Source organism: Primulina tabacum, chromosome 8 (assembly GCF_025594145.1).
Source record: "Primulina tabacum isolate GXHZ01 chromosome 8, ASM2559414v2, whole genome shotgun sequence".
NCBI classification, from domain to species: domain Eukaryota; kingdom Viridiplantae; phylum Streptophyta; class Magnoliopsida; order Lamiales; family Gesneriaceae; genus Primulina; species Primulina tabacum.
In genome coordinates, this window is record NC_134557.1 from 14164309 (window position 1) to 14182796 (window position 18488).

At 39.0% G+C, this 18488-nt stretch overlaps 2 protein-coding genes across 2 annotated transcripts in view; one reads left to right on the forward strand and one right to left on the reverse strand.

The window, feature by feature from the left end:
• Positions 1-14201, forward strand: part of LOC142554595 (uncharacterized) — a 42200-nt gene extending 27999 nt beyond the window's left edge. The window contains 7 exon segments of the mRNA XM_075665259.1: positions 11220-11285; positions 12060-12227; positions 12616-12720; positions 12762-12914; positions 12987-13043; positions 13045-13200; positions 13269-14201. Coding sequence (XP_075521374.1) covers positions 11220-11285; positions 12060-12227; positions 12616-12720; positions 12762-12914; positions 12987-13043; positions 13045-13200; positions 13269-13502 — 939 coding nt within the window. The 3' untranslated portion in view covers positions 13503-14201.
• Positions 14202-15008: 807 nt separating this feature from the next.
• On the reverse strand, positions 15009-18270 carry LOC142553792 (tryptophan synthase alpha chain-like). The gene is given in 10 exon segments (XM_075664297.1): positions 15009-15498; positions 15581-15640; positions 15768-15846; positions 16102-16126; positions 16129-16174; positions 16552-16628; positions 16784-16892; positions 17224-17289; positions 17414-17560; positions 17928-18270. Coding segments are annotated over 10 exon segments (963 nt in total). The 5' UTR covers positions 18117-18270; the 3' UTR covers positions 15009-15333.
• Between the last annotated feature and the right edge of the window lie 218 nt (positions 18271-18488).

The following is an 18488-nucleotide window of genomic DNA, read 5'->3' on the forward strand; positions in this document are numbered from 1 at the left end:
TATTAAGTACTACTTCGAACACTGTCGGCTGACACACACACCAATGCAAAACGACTAAAACTAAATGCCAACAAATAAAACCAACAAAGCACAAAAAAAAATATGAACACAAAAAACAACACCCATCCAGCCCCCAATACTATAGTCGAGCAGTGTCCCCAATGCAACAGACGATAGAAAAAGAGACGGATAGTGCAAAACAAAATGGATGCAAATGCAATCTAACCCATAGTTGTCAAGGGCGAAAGGCGCGCCGAGGCGCACAAGGGCTCTGGAGCCTGAGGCGCAAGGCACAAGGCGAGGCGCGCGCCTTACCGAAGCAAGGCGCACGTTTTTTATTTTTTAAAAAATATATTTATCTTAGAATAATATATTAAAATATGAAATAATTAAGTCACAATGTCACACAAAACAACAAATAATTAATAAGTTCATAATAATAAGTAACACGATTAAAATTCTTCAATCATCCAACTGTCGTCATGTTGTTGGATGTAATTCTGTTGCAGTCTGCAAAGCTTTTGTCACTTATTTAATTTGTTAACTGGGCTGCTAGGGTTTGGGGTTGGGCTGGGCTTTTTACATTTTAAGTTAATATTAAAAAAAACAGAGAAGTTGCATTTTCAAAATGCAACTTTTCTGTTACACAATTTTTCTAAAAAAAAAGCAAACTCAGACGCGCTGGGCTCGCCTTTGTAAATTGTTGCGCCTGGGATTGCCCCAGGCGCAACACCCGCGCCTTTGAGGCGAGAGGCGCTCGCCTTTGACAACTATGATCTAACCTAAGCTTGCGACAGAAACAGAAATAAATAAAATGATCTAAATGAAATGCAAGAGATAAAAGAAGGGACAAAATTGACTCCCCTCTCAATGATCATCCTCCTCGTACTCTTCCGGGGGAATGACGCCAGCTTCCGGCTCTGGTGCATCGGCATAGTGAAATTGAAATGGCGGCGGTAATGCTGGCATAGGTGGTGGCATAGGGGTCGGGTCAATACCACTATGGCTTAGGGACAGACGCAGCATGATATCAGTAGCGGTCTGATATGTCTGACTCACAGCCTGCCACTGTAACTGATGGTCAGCAAATGCAGCAAATTCCTCCATCCGGTCCTGAAGAATGCGACGTCGAGGTCGCGGGGCCGGTGGTAGGGGCTGCTGTGGCAGTGGATCGAGAGTCAAGCCGTCCCATATAGGGCCAAACTGAGGAAAGGTCTTCCGCCGTACTGCGGTCTTCTGTAGCCAGCTAGCGTCGTCAAGGGACTTGGTCGGTGGCAACCATTCATCATCATCCTGAAAAACCACCCCAGCGTCCGCACACAGCTCGGTGATAATGTGGGGAAAGAATAATGCCACATTCGGGTTGTGGATACTCAGCTGGATCTGTGAATAAATAATTTTTCCCACATTGATTGGCATATGAGTCATCAGTGCGTAAAGCAACAGCTCCCTCTCCCTATGTACTTCGCTAGTGTGCCCGACTGGATTCAATCACGTGGCTAAAAATGCATACCACATCGCAGCCGGGACTAACAAATATTTCTCGGCGAAACAAGTGTACGATCCAGGTGTCTTCCACGGAGCCCCCGGATAGCAGATTCTGCGCATCATCAAGTCTAAGTCGGGGTCTGCAGCCCATGCTATATACACCAAATCATCCACATTCGGTGTCTCAAGCACTCTATTAATCTCCACAGAACTAAAATCTACCAACTTCCCTCATACAATTGCTTTTTGATCGCTCCTCTCAGCGCATTGGCGTAAAACTCCCGCACTACTGGCGCCACCGCGGCTTGCGGTTGGCTACAAAATTTTCCCCATCCTCTATTTTCAATTTGATTTATAATGAAAATGTTTTGCACCAGCTGGAAACCACGCTCTCGAATCGGAGCTCGATGTATTTTTGCATGTTCATAGCGTTCCTTAGCAGCATTATTCACAAACAACTGGGAATTACGAGATGATGAAGAAGAAGCATCGTGACTTACCCGAGCTTTCTTAGGCGGCATCGTGATGATTTGTGAAGAACTAGAAGCCCAGAGTGGAAGGTGGGTTGTCGGAGGAATGCCTCGCCGGAAATTATGAAGTGGTGCCGGAATCTTTCAGCGGTGTCCGGCGAACAAAGTTGTGGCCGGAAAATTGACTTCTTGATGCTTGGTGAAGGTGGTGACACAAGATTTTACCTGAAATTGGCACAAGAAAGTGATTTGAGTGAGATTGATAGAGGAGGAGGCAAAAATCGAATTGAAATTTTCAGGTACCAAAATCGAATTGAAATTTTCAGCTGGTGCAAAACATTTTCTTTATAAATCAAATTGAAAATAGAGGATAAGAAAAATTTTGTAGTCAACCGCAAGCCGCGGTGGTGCCATTAGTGCGGGAGTTTTACGCTAATGCGGCTGAGAGGAGCGATCAAAAAGCAATTGTGAGAGGGAAGTTGGTGGATTTTAGTTCTGTGGAGATTAATAGGGTGCTTGAGACACCGGCTGTGGATGATTCGGTGTATATAGCATGGGCTGCAGACCCCGACTTAGACTTGATGATGCATAGAATCTGCTATCCGGGGGCTCTGTGGAAGACATCTGGATCGTACACTTGTTTCGCCGAGAAATATTTGTTAGTCCCGGCTGCGATGTGGTATGCATTTTTAGCCACACGATTGATGCAAGTCGGGCACACTAGCGAAGTACAGAGGGAGAGGGGGCTGTTGCTTTACGCACTGATAACCCATATGCCAATCAATGTGGGGAAAATTATTCATTCACAGATCCAGCTGAGTATCCACAATATGAATGTGGCATTATTCTTTCCCCACATTATCACCGAGCTGTGTGCGGGCGCTGGGGTTGTTTTTCAGGATGATGATGAATGGTTGCCACCGACCAAGGCCCTTGACGACGCTAGCTGGCTATAGAAGACCGCGGTACGGCGGAAGACCTTTCCTCAGTTTGGCCCTATATGGGACAGCTTGACTTTCGATCCACTGCCACAGCAGCCCCTACCTCCGGCCCCGCAACCTCGACGTCGTCTTCTTCAGGACCGGATGGACGAATTTGCTGCATTCGCTGACCATCAGTTACAGTGGCAGGCTGTGAGTCAGACATATCAGACCGCTACTGATGCCATGTTGCGTCTGTCCCTGAGCCACAGTGGTATTGACCCGACCCTTATGCCACCACCTATGCCAGCATTCCCGCCGCCATTTCAATTTCACTATGCCGATGCACCAGAGCCGGAAGCTGGCGTCATTCCCCCGGAAGAGTATGAGGAGGGTGATCATTGAGAGGGGAGTCACTTCTGTCCCTTCTTTTATTTCTTCATTTCGTTTAGATCATTTTATTTATTTCTGTTTCTGTCGCAAGCTTAGGTTAGATTGCATCCATTTTGTTTTGCACTATCTGTCTCTTTTTCTATCGTTTGTTGCATTGGGGACACTACTCGACTTTAGTATTTGGGGGTGGATGGGTGTTGTTTTGTGTGTTCGTATTTTTTTGTGCTTTTTTGGTTTTATTTGGTGACATTTAGTTTTAGTCGTTTTGCATTGGTGTGTGTGTCAGCCGACAGTGTTCGAAGTAGTACTTGTTGGCCAAGGATGATTAAGAGGTGATGAGACATGCCCTGTCTGTCGTGTACTCGCATTTCTTTAGCACATACTGAGGTGAAGACATGAAGTTTTATTTAAAACATTGAATTCTCTTTGCATGAATGTTAGAACTAGAAGCATGCATGATAAGATGGTGAAAATTTAAAAATGAAGTGGAGAACGAAGAGGTTTGAAGGTGTGAATTGAGCTTGACTATATTCTCTTGAATCTAAGTATTTATCAGCAACGTTTAAAAAAAAAAAGAGAACGATGGAGATGTAAGGTGTGGGGGAGCCGAATAAAGGAATGAAATCCTATTCCTGGCTAAAGTTGGAGATGTAAGGTGTTGGGGAGCCGAATAAAGAATGAAATTCTATTCCTGGCTAAAAATGTAAAACACATGGATTTGAATCTGAAATGGAAGGTTCTAACACAGTCTTTTTATTACTGTATTTCAATTCAGTCAAAAAAAATGGAAAAAAAAAACAAAAAAAGAGAAGCTGCTGGTGATTACTGAGTGCAGAGGAATAGAGGAGAGTAAGATTTACACTAACAGGCTGATTTAAATCTCTGACATTGGTTGAGAATGGATCCCTCTGTCATTTATGATGCTAGGACTAAAGACACACACATACACGTTCAGGTTTTATTTGAAACAATGTCTAGACCAAGGGAAGTGCGAAGAGTTGTGCTTTTGCATTGATCGACAAGGGAATATGTTAAGTTTCGCTGAGGCTAATTTTTGCTTGATAATATTAAAGGACTTCTCTTGCTCATCGCCCCAATGGAATGAACGTTCTTCTTGATCACCGCCGTCATCGGTGCTGCCAGTGTGCTAAAATCCTTAACAAACCGCCTATAGAAGCTTGCAAGTCCATGAAAACTTCGGACTTGACCAACAGTAGTAGGCGTTGGCCTGTCTTCATCCACTTGTATTCCCTGTGAACTTACCACAAAACCAAGAAAGACAAGTTTGCTTGTACAAAAATCACATTTCTTTAAGTTAGCATACAAACTTTCTTCCCTTAGTGTGATTAACACAAGTTTCAAGTGTTTAACATGCTCATCCAAGTTTTTGCTATACACTAGGATATCATCAAAGTAAATCACAACTAATTTTCCTATGTATGCACGCAAGACAAGGTTCATTAACCTCATAAAGGTGCTAGGAGCGTTAGTAGCCAAAAGGCATGACCATCCACTCATATAACCCACACTTGGTTTTAAAAGCAGTTTTCTACTCATCACCTTCCCTCGTCCTAATTTTGTGATAACCACTCTTCAAATCAATTTTGCTAAAGATACAAACACCATGCAATTCATCTAACATATCATCTAGTCTAGGCATGGGATGCCTATACTTAATGAATATGTTATTGATTGCCCTACAATCTACACACATACGCCATGAGCCATCTTTCTTAGGAACTAGTAAAACAGGTACAACACAAGGAGACATGGACTCACGCACAAAACCCCTATCTAACAACTCACTTACCTGTCGTTGAAGCTCCTTAGTCTCCTCCGGATTGCTTCTATAAGCTGGACGATTTGGCAATGCACTTCCGGGTACAAAATCAATTTGGTGCTCAATCCCCCTCAATGGTGGTAGTCCTTGAGATAGCTCCTCCGGAAATATATCATCAAATTCCTGCAAAAGTGAAACAACAATGCTCGGAAGGGACCCGGCTATATCACTTGTGTTAAAAAGAGGATTTCTTTATAAAGAATCAACACAAGTGGTTCATGTGTGTGCGTCAATTGCTTCAACTCACTTTTTTGGGCCATATATGTTTTTTCTTTTTGGCCTCTTTCCTCTCATTTTCTTTTCCCTCATTTTCTTTCCTCTCTTTTTTTCTTTTGTATGGTTATCTCACTTTTTTTATCACTCTTTTTTCAGTCATCTCATTTTTATTTTCAAAGGCCACCTCACTTTTTAGTTCACTCTTTTTTTCGGCATCATCTCTTTTGTTTTTCTTCAATTGGTCCTCAAACACTTGCTTTGGGGACAAATGTAGTAAAACAATAGGTTCTTTCTTGAGTACAAAAGAATATCTATTCTTAAACCCATCATGTGTCACTTGCCTATCATATTGCCATGGTCTCCCTAACAAAATATGACAAGCATGCATTGGCTCCACATCACACAACACCTCATCAACATACTTCCCAATCGCAAAAGAAACCAACACTTGTTTGTTCACCTTCACCTCCGCACAATCATTCAACCATTGAAGCCTATATGGTTGAGGATGCTTTAATGTACGTAAACCCAATTTCTCCACCATCTCAACACTAGCCACATTAGTACAACTCCTCACATCTATGATTAGATTGCAAACCTTTTGCTTTACAAAACACCTAGTATGGAACAAGTTCTCCCTTCGGTTAGTATCCTCCTCCTTGACTTGGGCATTCATGATACGCCTAGTCATTAGCGCTTCACCTACAACCGCCTTATATCCCTCATCAGGATCCTCTAACGCAGGCATCTCATCATCATCTCCCTCGTCATCACCCTCACTTTGTGACTCATATTCACCATAGCCATTTAAAATCATCACCTTCTTATTAGGACATTGGCTAGCAATATGACCAACCCCTTGGCACCTAAAACATTTAATATCCCTAGAACGATTAAGAGGAGTTCAGATTTACCTAGCACTCCTTGCTTAGGCGCCTCCTGCTTAATGTCTACTTTGGGCTTGGCCACCACTTTACTTTCATCACGTTTTGCCCCATTTGGTCGCCAAGAAGATGACGAACTCCCAGTTTGATTGGTGCGGCCAACTCCTCTCCTCTTAGGGGTGTCAAAATGCAACACGACCCGTCAACCTGACACGACCCAACACGAAAAAAATCAGGTTCGGGTTGGTGTTTTTCGGGTTATGGTCGGGTTCGGGTTGTGTGGGTTCGGGTTAGTTCCAGGTTAGAGGGGTTTCGGGTTGGGTCGCGGGTTGACCAGAATTTTTTTTTTTTGAAAATATTACCTATATTTTTATATATTGTATATTAAACAAAATTTATTGTATATTTATATGATAAATTTTCATCATTTAATATTTATTTTGTATATTTTTTAATTTTTTTAACAATTGTTTATTTGATTTAGGAAATATACTTTAATTTTCTACAATTAAACTTTCAAATTTAAATCGAAAATTTTGTTATTATGTGTTTAAATTAAAATATTATTATTATTTTTTATTTTTTCGAATTTATTTCATTAATTTTTTTTTATATTTTCTACAATTAAACTTTCAAATTTAAATCGAAAATTTTGTTATTATGTGTTTAAATTAAAATATTATTATTATTTTTTATTTTTTCGAATTTATTTCATTAATTTTTTTTTAAAAAAAATAAATAAAATTCGGGTCGGGCGGTTTAGTCCTCAACAGTATTTACTCCTTGCCTCAAAGTTTGTAGCCTCTTAATCATCTCCCTATAGTAGTGATTGGGCACAAACCTCTTCCTCATGACCCTCTTCAGTCTTCATCTCATCCCAAGTTTCAATGGATCTCTCATTATACCTCCTCCTAGTAATCACTAATTGATCCCACCAAATGAGAGCATAGTCTAGAAATTCAACCACCGCCAACCTAACCTTCTTTTGTTCGGAGTAGTGGTGATATTCAAACACGAACTCTACCCTCTTTTCCCATTGTAAGTATGCCTCCGAGTCAGATTTCCCATGGAATGATGGAATTTTCATCTTGATACTACCCATATTACTATCTTCCATATTCCCATCATTGTACCTACCCAGTTCGGCTTCCCTTTTTCCTCTCCCAAATCCTCTACCTCGTCCGTTCCTACCTTAATTCTCATTTTGGCTCTCCTCGTCTCCTCCCACATCATATTCCTCATCTTCTCCTCTACCCAAATCTTTAGGCTTAGATTTCCCAATAGTACTAACTTCAAGTCTATCCAACCTCTCATGCAAAGGCTCCAACTCGGTCCTCATCATCCTACTAGAATGACCGAACAAGGCCTCCATTTGAACCTTAGACAACCCTTGGTTTGAACTATCTCCTACCTCCCTCTCCATTTACTTTTGGAATTGTCCCTGCAAGAAAATGTTAGTAGAAATAATAGATATTCCTCACCCAAATGCTCACGGTCACTCCAAAGAAAAGTCGCTCGTCACTCCTTTTTTTTTTTTTTTGCTCACAACAAATACTCACCGTTTAGAAATAACGCTCGCACTCAAGTGTTTTCACTCGAATTTGATAGTTCTCTCAAAAGTGTGCTCAAGCTTCGTATTTGGATATATCAAACAATCAAGTTCAACTTGTGAACAATTGCCACCGACTCACTTAGACTGCGTAGACAAGCAATTTGAATATATATATTAATTTTTTTTTTACTATGATAGACAATTGAATATGAATCTCCAAAGGAAATAGAACAAAATACCAAAAAGAAAAAATAGTGAATTTTTGGATTTTTTTGTACTTTTTTTTTGGCTCGAGTACTACTCGAAAATCCCAAAAAAAAAAGAATCACAAAATTTCGAGAATCACAGATTCACGAAAAAGACGAAGAACGATAGAACGACGCAGATCTGACAACAAACGAAAAGATAAAACAGATCTGAAAACTTAAGAACGAGATAAACTTACTTGAATTCAATGAGCCAAAGCTCTGATACCAAATGATGTGAATCCTCGTACGAAGAAAAGCAAACACGATTAAAGATGAATCGCGCCCTCAATTCAATAACGAACAAGGATCGTTGTTACGATGTCCCGATCTTTTGATTCAAGCAATTACGTAATTTTCACCACTAAACTACGCGGTTTAGTAACAAAGAATCACAATGAAACAACAGATACTCAAACGAACCTTTAAAGAACTCGTCTTTGACAATCCGCGTAAGAAACGATCGACAAACGCCACAAAGTTAAAACTTTGATAAGTTTGATTTTGAAACAAAGCTAAAAGCTTTTGGTTGTTTGAGAGAAACTCAAGAACAAATTCAATTCAATATTCAATAATATTGATTACAAATTCAAAAGATAGGCTACCAAATTATCTAGTGCTAAAAATAAGGAAAGAATATATTTTTCCGCAACTGTACCCGCCCGGGCGGTAACTTGTGTCCGCACGGGCGCGAGGCTCTCGCAACTTTTTATTTTTGGGGACGCAGGTGTCACGCTTGGGCTGTAGTTTATACCCGCCTGGGCACGATGCTCTCGCAACTTTTTATTTTTGGGGGACGCAGGTGTCGCGCTCGGGCGGTAGTTTATAACCGCCCGGGCGCGATGCTCTCGGGATTCTTCAACATTTAGTGCTTGAATAAGGCTCCTATGACTCCCAAACTCACTCCCATGCATCATGAACCATTCGGCACTTTGCTCCTCGCTCGTAAGCCCTTCTCGACTACTCATGATTCCCTGTAGTGTCTCCTTGAATTTCTTAAGTTGTCCTCTCGTGATTGGTCCCTCCGGCAACTCTAAAGGCTTCCATGCTTTCCTTGGGGCTTGACCAATCGTGTTCGCATCATCGAAAGAGACCTGTAAATGCTAAACTCTAGTCTTTGTATAGGTCTACTAGTCATAGGTTGATATAAAATGAACTCTACCGGAGCTAGGTATTTGAAGAACTTTCCTTTTCTTGTTTACTTTCGTCTGCCTTTTCAGTGAAATCCGTATATTAAACCGGACACCCGAAAGCCTTACCAACTACGTTTACGTTACTTACTGGCTAGCCTAACAAGAGAAGTACTGGCCAATGGAAGTACGTACTTAGCCTACCGAGCCTATCAATAAAGGAGAAGCGGACAGAGAGCCAGCTAAGCCATATTTACCGAGTAGAATGAATGTATGTAGATTGGACGGCAGATCAGGATTCAGGGCATTAAAATTTTAGGACTCCTACAACTTCAATCTTGGAGAAGGGTGAGTGGGCTATTGGATCGAGCAATGGCTGGCTCGGTGCTCCCCCCAATTCATTTTGTTCAGAAGGGATTTCTAGAGCCGGGGGAATGCTCGAACTTGATGCGCTAGAAGCTCCTGCGGGGAACATCATATTTGCGATGGGGGTATTACTTCGGCATTGATGAGCGCATGTAGTCACGTTTTTTCTTTCTTATCAATGAAGAAGAGAGCATAATGGGTACAGTAGACTTCATTACGAGAGTGCTTGCTTGGATCAAGTCGCGTAGCCGCTTTCCTTGCAGATTTTAGGGATTCAAAGTTTATTATCTAGGCTTCGATTAGCATGTGTTAAGAATATGATCCTTCCTTGCTCGGTTGTGCAAGCCTAAAATCCCTGCTTTAAAAGTTCAAATAAAACAAGCATGAAGCATAACATAATTGTTCAAATGGAGTTACTGCTGACTCACGACTTAAAGAGAATTAAAAAAGCGTTACAGTTCCTAATAAATAGAGTGCTTAATGAACAAAAGAAGGGATTGTTCGAAAGCCTTAGCTGTGGATGCTCAAAAAAGAACGAATAGAAGGACTTGGAGGAAAGAAAGTTGTTTACTTACCTATTGATCTTGCATGGTCTTTCTCAGCACGAGTCTTGCTCTTATAGAGAGAGTCTGCCGCACAGTTTCAACATGAAAGACTATTCAACAAGAAGGGGCAGTAAGAGACCAGTCTTGACTCTCTAGTCTCTGTCCCGTTGTAAGGAATCCTCAAAAAGTCCTCAACTTGATGATAGCATGAGCTTCGGTGCTACTACTTATCATGATAGGAAGGTCCACTCAAAGTAAATATACAGATTCCATTTCAATCTATTTTGCCCTCTCACTCTCATGTTCCTATAAAACGAATAGAAAATTCGGATCAGGCTATTCTCGCCTTCTTGTCTAACCTAATAAGAACTAAAATAAAGGAGTTTATCTTACTTTATGGAACGAAGCCTATTCAGGTGGATAGAATCATTTCGTATTGTGTGACAAAGAGACTTCCTTTTAAAATAAAGCAATAAAAGGCAACGTTTGAGTTCTGACTATAGCTGCAACCTATCTCATATTGGGGAGGAAGACCAGAATTAGAGAGTAATAAAAAAGCAAGAATATGGGCTCGCGTGAGAAGGAAACAAAAAATATCTTCAACTCCAAGCAATTTCTCTAAGCTTTTATCCTTCTCTAGACTCTTATTTCTGCTGAATGATCCAATTTTTCGTGCCTCATACCCTTCCATATCCTTCCCCATTCAGAAATAAGGAAGAAATCGGCTAAGAATCTTTCCAAAATTCCAAACGCACCCGAGCGGACATAAGTTTCCGCCGGGCGGATGACTTTCGCAAATCTTGTTTCAAGTTTTTAATCGACGCGCCCGGGCGGATATAAGTTTCCGCCCGGGCGGATGACTTTCGCAAAAATTCTTTTAATCACACCTCGCGGGCGCCCGGGCGGATGTAAATGTGCGCCCGGGCGGATAGCTCTCGAAATTTTCCCATTATTTTCAGTTCAATCACGAATTACCTGTATTTTCAACCAAGAGCCATATGAGCAACAAAAAAACATAAATAATGCCAAAATAACACAAAACGCATGCAATCTAAACCATATATGCAACAGTGAGCTATCACACAATATGAAAAACACGTAAAATCCACCTATATCAATAATTATTATTTTATGCTAAATACGTGCATCGTGTTTTGGATTTTATTTCAGGTGAACCAAATCCGTGATTCTTTAGGTATCATGGGCGGAAACAGCACCGCCTTCAGCTTACCTCGGGTCTGTATTTTTTACTACTCTATGTTTCAACTTTGTGTTTCTTGGTGTAAGTTGCCGTTGCAATGTTCACTTGTAACATCTAATACTTTTACTTGCAGAAATATATGCATATGTTTTTTAAAAATTTGATTTGAGTGAAATAGCATATACACGAGCTGAAATGGAAAGAAACATGTTGGATGGTCTTCCTTTGTCTACATAACTTTTATCGTCCATTCATTTTGAAATCGATGTGTTTTTCTATTTATCTCTGTAAAAGAAATATGTCAAATAGTTTGAGATAGCAAATAACCGATGCAGGCTTCAGACTTTTCTGTTCATTCTGTCTTTGTACTTTAAACTTTGTTGATATAAATAATTGTTGTTTTGGTGTTCTAGACTCTGTGTTTTCTTTCATGTATATATTCTTGTTTTTCACAACCATGTGTCAGGATCAGAACTATCTAACTCTGAAACGGGCAATATCCCACACAAAGAAATGTTTTACATTTATGAGATATGGAATAACTTTCTTTTTTTAACTGATAGGCAAGATTTTTCATGATGAATTTTTGGTTTAGTTGTACTAAAATATCTTAATAGTATATTTCGTATCACTCAAGTTCGAAATATACCGTGCCTGTCTGAAGTAAGCCTTCGTGCTTATTAACTAGCATTCCTATGATGGATGTTTTTCTCGACAAGGCTCTTGTTTACATAGGGCTTCACTCTCATTACGCATGTATTCATATAATTTCAACATACATTAGTAGCTCAATCTGTATATTGGTACAGCCTCATCTGCAACGCACAAAGCTTTGTGACATGAAGGATGATGAGCTTGATCCTATTTATGTCAAGAAGAGGGAAAAATTGAAAGAAGTTGTTTCTTCTATCATCCGTCCAAAGATTGTCCAGGGCAAACCTCTCAATGGAAAGGAGTTTGTATCTTTTCTTGGACAGGTGAAAATTTACTAATCCATTCATGCTGTTATTTATTTGGCCTCATGAACTTTCCTGGATTTTAGAGCCAATTTGTGCTAGTTTAAGTGTCTAATGGTACAGAAAACCAGCAACATAATCATTTATAAACGTCAAGAGTTTAATATTTGTTTTCTTTTGATACGGACAATTCAATTCTTGCTCAAAGGTCAAACTATTTTTGGTAAAAATTTACCCCTAATGGCAAAAGATACCACTAGATAATGTATGGGGTTCAGTTCCATATGCTATGGGATGGGTTTAGATGTCAAATGGATCCAATTTAGGATTTTAGTCGTAAATCAAATGTTAATCCAATGATCTTGCCTCTTGGAGACTCCTGATTATAAATGATGATTCTATATCCCAGATTCTCGAGGCCATAAATAAAGGTGAGATTCCCTCTACTGGATCTCTTGTGGAGTTCTTTAACAAGAGTATTTTGGAGCGCTGTTTGAGACTTTACATAGGCCATAAATGATGATTCAAATGTTGTTTGAGACTTTATCGAAAACGATGAGTTATCTAGGTTTACCCACATCAGAAGAGTTGTTGCAACAAGCGCACATGGGTTCCAAGAAAGTGGCTATAAAAGCTTTTGAGGAGCAACATTTTGGACGCCACTATGCAAAAAGATCCGCTGAGAAGTTGGTTGAAGAAATAGAGGAGGTATGATATCTGGAACAAGACTCTGATGGCTGGAGGTTTTACAAAATCGTGCTAATTTATTTATCTAGTCAGGTGTACAAGAATTTTATATTGTCAAATGAATATCAATCCTCGAAACTCTGTGAGGCATCTTTATACAAGATGCGAGGACAAAATGGACCAACTCCAAGTCCTGAGGCTGCCGTCTATGGCTAAATTCAATGCAGGATTCATTCAATGCAACCAAAGCTTCGAGAGAGAATGTGTTGGACCGTCTAAAAGCAGCTATGAGCTACGGATGACGAAGGTTTGGGATTTTGTTGATATTTAGTTTCCTGATGGTATCTTTGTGTAACATGCAGCTTGTAAATGCAGATGTTGGGGAAGTCAAAATCTCTATTTATTAAAGAATACAATCACAGGCTCTTCAGTTGGACTTTGGCACTTGTTATGGAGGTGGTTGGCCGATTTATCATTAAATTTATATTGGTTGAGATTGGAGCCTGGATAATGTTTATATTCTTAGAGAGGGTTTTTTTAACACTGATGCGTATACCGAAATGGGTTACTTATCCCGTTATCCGGTCTTATTCTTGGATTGTGAAATAATGAGCAAGGAGACGATTGAAGGTTTGATTTTGATTAAAATTGACTAAAAGGGGTGAAGAAACAGCAAGAAAATTTTGCATACTTTTTTTAATGAGATTTATATATCAATACTGTGTAAACTCTTGTGCTGAATGATAACAGATGGGCGATACCTCTTGTGGGAATAGCTGCGTTATTGGTACTCTACTGGCGATGTTATGGGAAGAGAAAGCATGGTTCAAGTTGGATGCTACATCTATACAATAATAAAAAAGACAGTCGAAGATCAGAGTAGAAGAAATTTATTTATGATACATAAACTCTTGTTCTATCAATCAACCCTCACTGCGCTTTACATTTTTAGACAAAGCACGCCTGGTCGATTACGTTGACTTTGAAGGTTGAAGAGAGACCTTTTATGTTGTAACAATTATAACAATTGTACAGCTATATCCAGTTGATTATAATCACTTTGGAATGCAGGCAATGGTTTGGTTTAATGATAACAGTTTTCTCTTAGGTTGTTCAATATTTAGTTTTTAGATTGTAGGCTGATATTTGTCTTTGGATGTTGAAAAGAAAGTGATTTTCAGAGCTTGGGTGGATTATGAATGTCGAGAAACTATAATAAAGAGAGAAATGTTCAGTCTTCCACCTCTCTATTCATCGTGTAAATGGTTTATATATGTACGAGTGCCTTTGAGTAATTTAAAATCATAGATTTCCATTCCAAGATTTCAAATATGTTATAGCTTGTCGCATCAAATGTAGTTCAGGGTATTTCAAATTTATATCTTCCTAAATTCATACTTCAAATCACAAATTTATTATTTCAAATCAAATTATTTCGTCCAAATGCGATGTGATAGTATTTGGAGTTATTGTTATCCACATGAAACATATATTCTATTTGATTATGAGATTATGAAAAGTGATTTTAATAATTAATTGCAATTATTATGTATAATTATAATCATCAATTTAGATTAAAACAACAGGAGACTTGACAAAATCTTTTGTTTGCAAATAGGATAAGGTTTTTGGTGGGTTAATTCCATTAAAACATCCTTCTAGTTTCAACCGATTCCTCGTTATGTTTCTAAAGATTTTCACAGATCAAAGTTGTCCCTCGTTTGTGAACATTTATCCCCTGGCCAGTATCATCCCTGCCATAAACTCCGTCATTTGATTTCGCGAAGATCAATCTATTGAAATAGCTGGAAGTTTTCCTTCGAAATCAAAGGTAAATTTCGATAATGCAGCTGGTGCGTGCTCCCGGCGTCTCAGGAATCAATTGAAACTGTCGGGATATTTTAATGAATTAACCCGGTTTCTAGTGGACGGCTATAACAATCCAATTCCAATGACAGTCCTTTCAGGAAGATATTGAGACATTGTCGAAGATATCTGCCTTGTTTCTACCGGTTTACGTTGTTCACTTGTTATCGAGAATTATTTTACATTAATCTCTCTCTCTCTCTCTCTCTCTCTCTCTATATATATATATATATATATATATATATATAGTTACTTTCTGGGAATGTAAAATAAGTTGTGCCTTGGGTAAAGATTCTTGGTAGGAGCTAACATCAACAAAGCAAATATCCCAGTGAATATTCTTCCTTTTTGCTTTGTCAACTGACTACTCTCCATATGTTGTACAAATGGTGAGGTACAAACATTCAACAGCTACGAAAGATTTTGAGTTATATTTTATTGCCCGAAACAAACGTATTTAATTATCTGAAAAAAGGTCAACCACTATCTCAATGAACAAGTTCAAAATTTTCTTATCGGCCAATCCAACTGCTGCATCCAATCCAATTCTTGCTCGATGCTAGAAGGGTTTAAATTAAGGCACACAGGCAGGACTACAACAAACACATAACAGTTCAGATTTTAAGTTTTTCGTGAACAATTCCAGTTCTTTTAATCCTTCTTCAGGAGATTTTGCTTCACCCAATAGTTTTACCATAGCACTACCAACAATCACGCCATCTGCTCCCCATCCCGCCACCTGAACAATAAAAATAAAACATGTAAAATGCATGAAAATAGATAATAATTGAGGTTAACTAAGGTTTGGACAAAATTCGAACCTGTTTCACATGTTCTGGTTTTGATATGCCAAAACCAACCGCTACTGGCTTGCTTGTTGCCTGTGAAAAAGATGGTCATAAGCATAGAAAAGGCTTTACCATATGAATTCAGGGTAAAAAAACGCAATGATAAGCCATGAAATATTTATGTTCAAATATAAAAAGGTAAGGTAAAACAAAATCTTACCTCTTTAATTTCTTTTAGGAGAGACTCCACCTTCAAACTAACAGACGCTCGTGCTCCAGTGACTCCCACTGTGCTCACGTATTCAAAGATAAGTTTAAAAAGAATGATAATTACGGCCGCATCTGAATTATTTGTAACAATCATGTTGACTTTCAACTCGTGGTGGCAATAGCCAGTTGCCATTTTTTTACTCAGTGTCTGGATTGACAGAGAAATGGTTATGCGCTTGAAAGAGAAAAATTGGACCATACTTCACGAGTTTACTCTTTCCACCCCCTCACCACCCAAAACTCAAAGAAGACAAAAATTAAAATAAAAAGAAATGAATCTTACAAGATAGACAAATCCTTCTGAAGAACGATGGCTTTCATTCGTCCTGTAGAAGTTGTTGGAGTGGTAAGCAGTACCTGAAATTTCCAGGCTCAAATGGATCAACTGATGAGTCCTCGAAAGGATACGGCTAACTATGGCCATAAGTGCATTTTTGGAAATTGTTCAATAACTTGATACAGTAATCTGGAATGATATCTACACATTAGTATTAAGAAAAATTGTTTCCAAAGGTACAGCAAACCAAAAAAAAAAGGTCCAAGAATTTTGTTGAAACTTTTTCTTCGCAGTATTTTTTTTGTGTTTCCATTCTTTCTAGACATTCCTCCGACAACCCCATAATACCCAATTCTACTGTACAGCATCATGCAACAGGAAACGTCTGAGATAAAAAAAGAACCAGTTGCATTCAAAAATCAAGTCAGGAAGAAATTTGTCGATGGGAGAGGTCGACCAGCTCAATATTTTTACAGGCGGTTTCCTTCCTCAATATCTCTGTCTCTTCCAGAGGGACATCGGGAACAACAAGCCCTGAAAACAAAATTCCCATTGTTTACACAAGGCACAGGAGTACTGCGAAAGTTTTGGTTACATGACTAGAAGAAAGTTTTCATCTTTGGCAAACAGGATAAATGTGTGTCATGATATGCTGAAACAGAAAAAAAAGGCTAAGTAAACAGAATTACCATGTATTCCTGTATCTTGCAATGTAGTCATGAATTGCTCCACACCACACTTGAGTATTGGGTTATAATACGAGAACAATGCAATCGGACAAGATAATTGAGGTACCACCTGGGATGTACCAAAAAAACTTAAATTAGGAAATGATGTCACCAAGAGTAAGCTAAAAGTTGGCTATGGAATATGGATGCTATGCTGCTAAAAAATTAAATGTAGTGGGAAAAAATGTCTGGTTTTCCCAAAAATAAAAATAATAAGTTTCACAAGGAAACCATGGGGAAATTACCTTAACGAGATGTCAAAACATGATATAGTATGCGAAAATCTAAACATAAGCTTAGAAAGGACGTGGCAGAAGGAGGTAGCCTAAATTCATTGGCATATCAAGTTAACATCACTTGTAGTCTCTATTATGGCTTAGTTAAAAGTAAAAAGAACATACTTCCTTCAACATTGCTATGATTTTCTCAAAGTTGGTTCCTCTCACTAATGATCGTGTGGCAGCTGCCTGAGAAAGAAGACGAAAATGAATGGGCATCAACCAGACAGAACAAAACTATCATGTTAAGATTCTTCAAGCTTCACATGAAAGAAATGTTGTACTAAGATTACATGGAACCGCATTTTCAAACCTGTATAACAGGACCATCAGCCAAAGGGTCTGAATATGGCATTCCCAATTCAATGATGTCTGAGCCACAGGAGTCGAGGACCTTCAGTGCTTCTGCAGTGGTTGAAAGGTCGGGATCACCGGCTGTAATGTATGGAATTAGCGCCACCTTTCCCACCAAAAGAATGCTAATAAATAAACTATAAAAAATTGGTCATAGACAGACATGAGCGCACACTCTATTTAAATTCCGAATCTTTAGAAACAACATATGCCTGCATGACCATGAACAGAAACGATTTGAAGATGTTTCACTTCTGCACAATGAAACACCAAGAGATTCAAGACGGTGAAGAAAGTCCAATAACCATCTACAACTCAATAAACATTTAATAGTAATCTCCATCAAAAAGTTCAACGGAATCACCAGTAATTCGCCATCCAGCAGTAACACAACAAAACACATTTAACAGTGACCCTGATGCAAAAAAAAAAAAAAAAACCAAGTGAATTGAAAAAAGATCCCAAATGCTCACTTTTCCGCGCTCTTTTAATCTAGAAAGAGTTTCCGATATCCCTAATGTTGGTACAGATACGATGGAGGCCATAATGGGCCTAGTCTTGAGTGATTTCTTGGTTAAAGAAAAGGGAGAAGAGCGGCGGTCGGAGACATTCCGATCGGTCTTTAGTTGGAGGGAGCAAGTTCCAATCGCCGCCGCAGCCATTAGTGTCTCTTCATACAATCCGCAACTGCAACAAGAACGAATTTGTGCTTAAAATCACTGGAAAAAACGCTAGGGCTTGAGAGACGAAACGAGATGGGGAAAAAAGTAAAGCAAAATATTAACAAATTTCTGTAGACACATAATTTTTTTTCTTAATTTCTATAATCTCGAATATTTGTTTGATTCCCTAATCGTTTAAATATTCTAAACGAATTCTCAATTTTCATAATTATGCTTCGTGATATTATTATATCTATCGAGTATGTTCTTAAGGTATATAGCCCAAAGACACGCAGTTGCACAAAGTTTTTAGCCTAAACACAATGTTTCAATGATTGATTTTTTTTTAATGACCAATCATGATTCCGTATA